Source organism: Quercus suber, unplaced genomic scaffold (genome assembly GCF_002906115.3).
Source record: "Quercus suber isolate HL8 unplaced genomic scaffold, Cork oak 2.0 scaffold_182, whole genome shotgun sequence".
Classification (NCBI taxonomy): Eukaryota; Viridiplantae; Streptophyta; class Magnoliopsida; order Fagales; family Fagaceae; genus Quercus; species Quercus suber.
In genome coordinates this window covers 748089-751029 of record NW_027069640.1, presented here as the reverse complement: position 1 = coordinate 751029, position 2941 = coordinate 748089, and the positions used below count along the sequence as shown (strand labels likewise).

General features: G+C 49.3%; 2 protein-coding genes across 2 annotated transcripts; both read left to right on the top strand.

Annotated features, from left to right (window-relative positions):
- The first annotated feature begins 255 nt into the window (after positions 1–255).
- On the top strand, positions 256–747 carry LOC136069655 (uncharacterized). The gene has a single exon (XM_065778414.1). It carries the CDS (start codon positions 256–258, stop codon positions 745–747), a length of 492 nt encoding a protein of 163 aa, XP_065634486.1.
- Positions 748–939: 192 nt separating this feature from the next.
- On the top strand, positions 940–2256 carry LOC136069654 (uncharacterized). The gene has a single exon (XM_065778413.1). The coding sequence runs from the start codon at positions 940–942 to the stop codon at positions 2254–2256; it is 1317 nt and encodes a 438-aa protein (XP_065634485.1).
- Positions 2257–2941: the final 685 nt, after the last annotated feature.

Genomic DNA, 2941 nt, shown 5'->3' with positions numbered 1-2941 from the left:
ATGCCGAATATAGATAACTATGACGGGGTGAAGGATCCTCTGGATCACCTGGAAACTTTCAAAACCCTGATGTATCTTCAGGGGGTAGCAGATGAGATTATGTGCAGGGCCTTCCCCACAACACTTAAATGCCCCGCAAGGGTATGGTTCAGCCGGCTGACGCCCAACTCTATCAGCACCTTCAAGGAGCTAAGCGCTCAATTCACTACACACTTCATTGGGGGACATAGGTATAAGAAGTCCACGGCATGCCTGATGAGTATCAAGCAAAGAGAGGACGAGACGTTAAGATCCTACATAACGCGCTTTAATAAGGAAGCGCTATCGGTTGACAAAGCCGACGACAAAATACTTGTAGCAGCCTTCACAAATGGGTTGCGAAAGGGCAAGTTTTTGTTCTCCCTATACAAAAACGACCCGAAGACCATGTCGGAAGTACTCTATAGGGCTACTAAGTATATGAATGCTGAGGATGCATTGCAGGCCCGAGAAGAGAAGCCGAGAAAAAGGGAGAGGCAGGAAGATGCACGACCAGACCAAGGGAGAAAGAGGCCCAGAACAAGAGATCGAAGAGACGAAAGGCGTTCTAAACCTCCAGGAGGGAGATTCACAAGCTTCACCCCGCTAACCGCCCTAATAGATCAAGTCCTAATGCAAATTAAAGACGAAGGGGCTCTGACCTTCCCTGGAAAGCTGAAGGGGGATCCTAGCAGGCGTTCCAGAGACAAGTACTACCGCTTTCACTGAGATCACGGCCATGACACAGCCGACTGTTACGACTTGAAGCAACAAATCGAGGCCCTTATAAGGCAAGGGAAATTGCAGAAATTCGTAAGTAAGGAAAAAGCGGATCCATCACCTCTAGAGCACCCCCCCCCCCAACGAGATAATGACCGTCCAAGACCTCCCGTTGGTGACATACGAATGATTGTAGGAGGGATGGCTACCGGGCCGTCCAAAAAAGCTCGAAAGACATACCTCCGGATGGTCCAAAACGTCCAGCTGACGGGTCCAGTGCAAAAGGTAACTCGAAGGGAAAGCCCCATTATCGAGTTCTCGGAAGAAGACGCGCGACGTCTTCACCACCCGCACGACGACGCGCTTGTTGTCAGCCTACAGGTTGGGGACTACAACTTGCATCGGGTGTTAGTCGACAATGGCAGCTCGGCAGACATCTTGTACTACCCGGCATGCCAGCAGATGAAAATCAGCAGGGAACAACTGGTTCCAACGAATGCCCTACTTGTCGGTTTTAGAGGTGCAAAGGTGTTTCTGCTGGGCGCGGTCACGTTGGCTGTGACAGCAGGCGACTATCCCCAGCAAATCACAAAGGACGTAACGTTCGTCGTGGTCGACCATTCGTCTGCCTATAATGCTATCCTAGGGCGACCCACCCTCAACGCGTGGAAGGCGGCAACTTCAACTTATCATTTAATGATCAAGTTCCCAACAGAATACGGAGTCGGAGAACTACGTGGAAACCAGATTGCTGCACGCGAATGCTACGTGGCCATGATGGAAATGGATGATCACCTCCAAACCATGAGCATAGAAGAGCACCGAAGCATGACGGAGCCAGTCGAAAAGCTTGAAGAAATACCCTTGGACGACTCCAAACCTGACCAAACAACGAGGATTGGAACCTTTGCAAGTCCCGCGATCTGGCAAACACTTACAGCATTCCTCAAAGAGAATCAGGATGTATTCGCCTGGAGTCACGAGAAAATGCCAAGAATAGACCCTTCCGTCATGGTGCATAAGCTGAATGTATCACCATCATTTCCGCCCATTCGGCAGAAGAAGCTGGTCTTCGCCCCAGAACGGGATCAAGCCATAGCCGAAGAAGTCCGCAAGCTACGAGAGGCAAATTTCATTAGAGAAGTCTACTACCCCGACTGGCTAGCAAACGTAGTGATGGTCAAGAAAGCTTCCGGGAAATGGAGGATGTGTATAGACTTCACCGATCTAAACAAGGCATGCCCTAAAGACAGCTACCCTCTCCCGAGAGTCGACACTCTAGTAGACTCTACGGCTCAACACCAGCTGTTAAGCTTCATGGACGCTTTCTCTGGCTACAACCAAATCAAGATACACGATGATGATCAAGAAAAAACTTCCTTCGTAACCAGCCAAGGCCTATTCTGCTACAAGGTAATGCCGTTTGGTCTAAAAAATGCGGGGCGCAACATATCAAAGGCTTATGAACAAGATGTTCGCACGGCAGATCGGGAGAAACGTTCAGGTGTATGTAGATGATATGCTGGTTAAAAGTCGAAGGGAAGAAGATCATTTAGAAGACCTCAGGGAAACGTTCAACACTCTTCGCTCTTACAACATGAAGCTTAATCCAGGGAAGTGTGCCTTTGGGGTGACGGCAGGAAAATTCTTAGGATTCATGGTTTCCCAGAGAGGCATCGAAGCCAATCCAGACAAGATTCGGGCTATAATGGAGATGGCACCACCAAAGAATATGAAGGAAGTACAAAGCCTCAACGGCAAGATAGCAGCGCTAAATAGGTTCGTCTCCAGGGCAACAGACAAATGCTTACCCTTCTTTCGCACGCTAAAAAGGTCTTTCGAGTGGACCACTAAATGCCAACAAGCGTTTGAGGAGTTGAAAGCTTACCTCTCTTCCCCACCACTGCTGAGTCCCTCGCAACCAGGAGAAGAACTCTTTCTTTATCTTACTGTCTCCCCAGCCGCCGTCAGTGCCGCCTTGATCAGAGAAGAAGAGAAAGTACAGAAACCTATGTATTACACTAGCCGGGCATTATGCGGAGCTGAAGAAAGATATCCACCCATGGAAAAACTTGCTTTCACGCTGGTTACGGCAGCACGCAAACTGAAGCCGTACTTTCAAGCCCACACGATGATTGTCTTAACAGATAAGCCTTTGCGACGAGTAATGAGCAACCCAGAAGCTGCTAGGCGCTTGGCACTT

Excerpts from the sequence above, each read along its gene's own strand:
- LOC136069655 (XM_065778414.1), top strand. The coding sequence starts at position 256 with ATGAGTATCAAGCAAAGAGAGGACGAGACGTTAAGATCCTACATAACG.
- LOC136069654 (XM_065778413.1), top strand. The coding sequence starts at position 940 with ATGGCTACCGGGCCGTCCAAAAAAGCTCGAAAGACATACCTCCGGATG.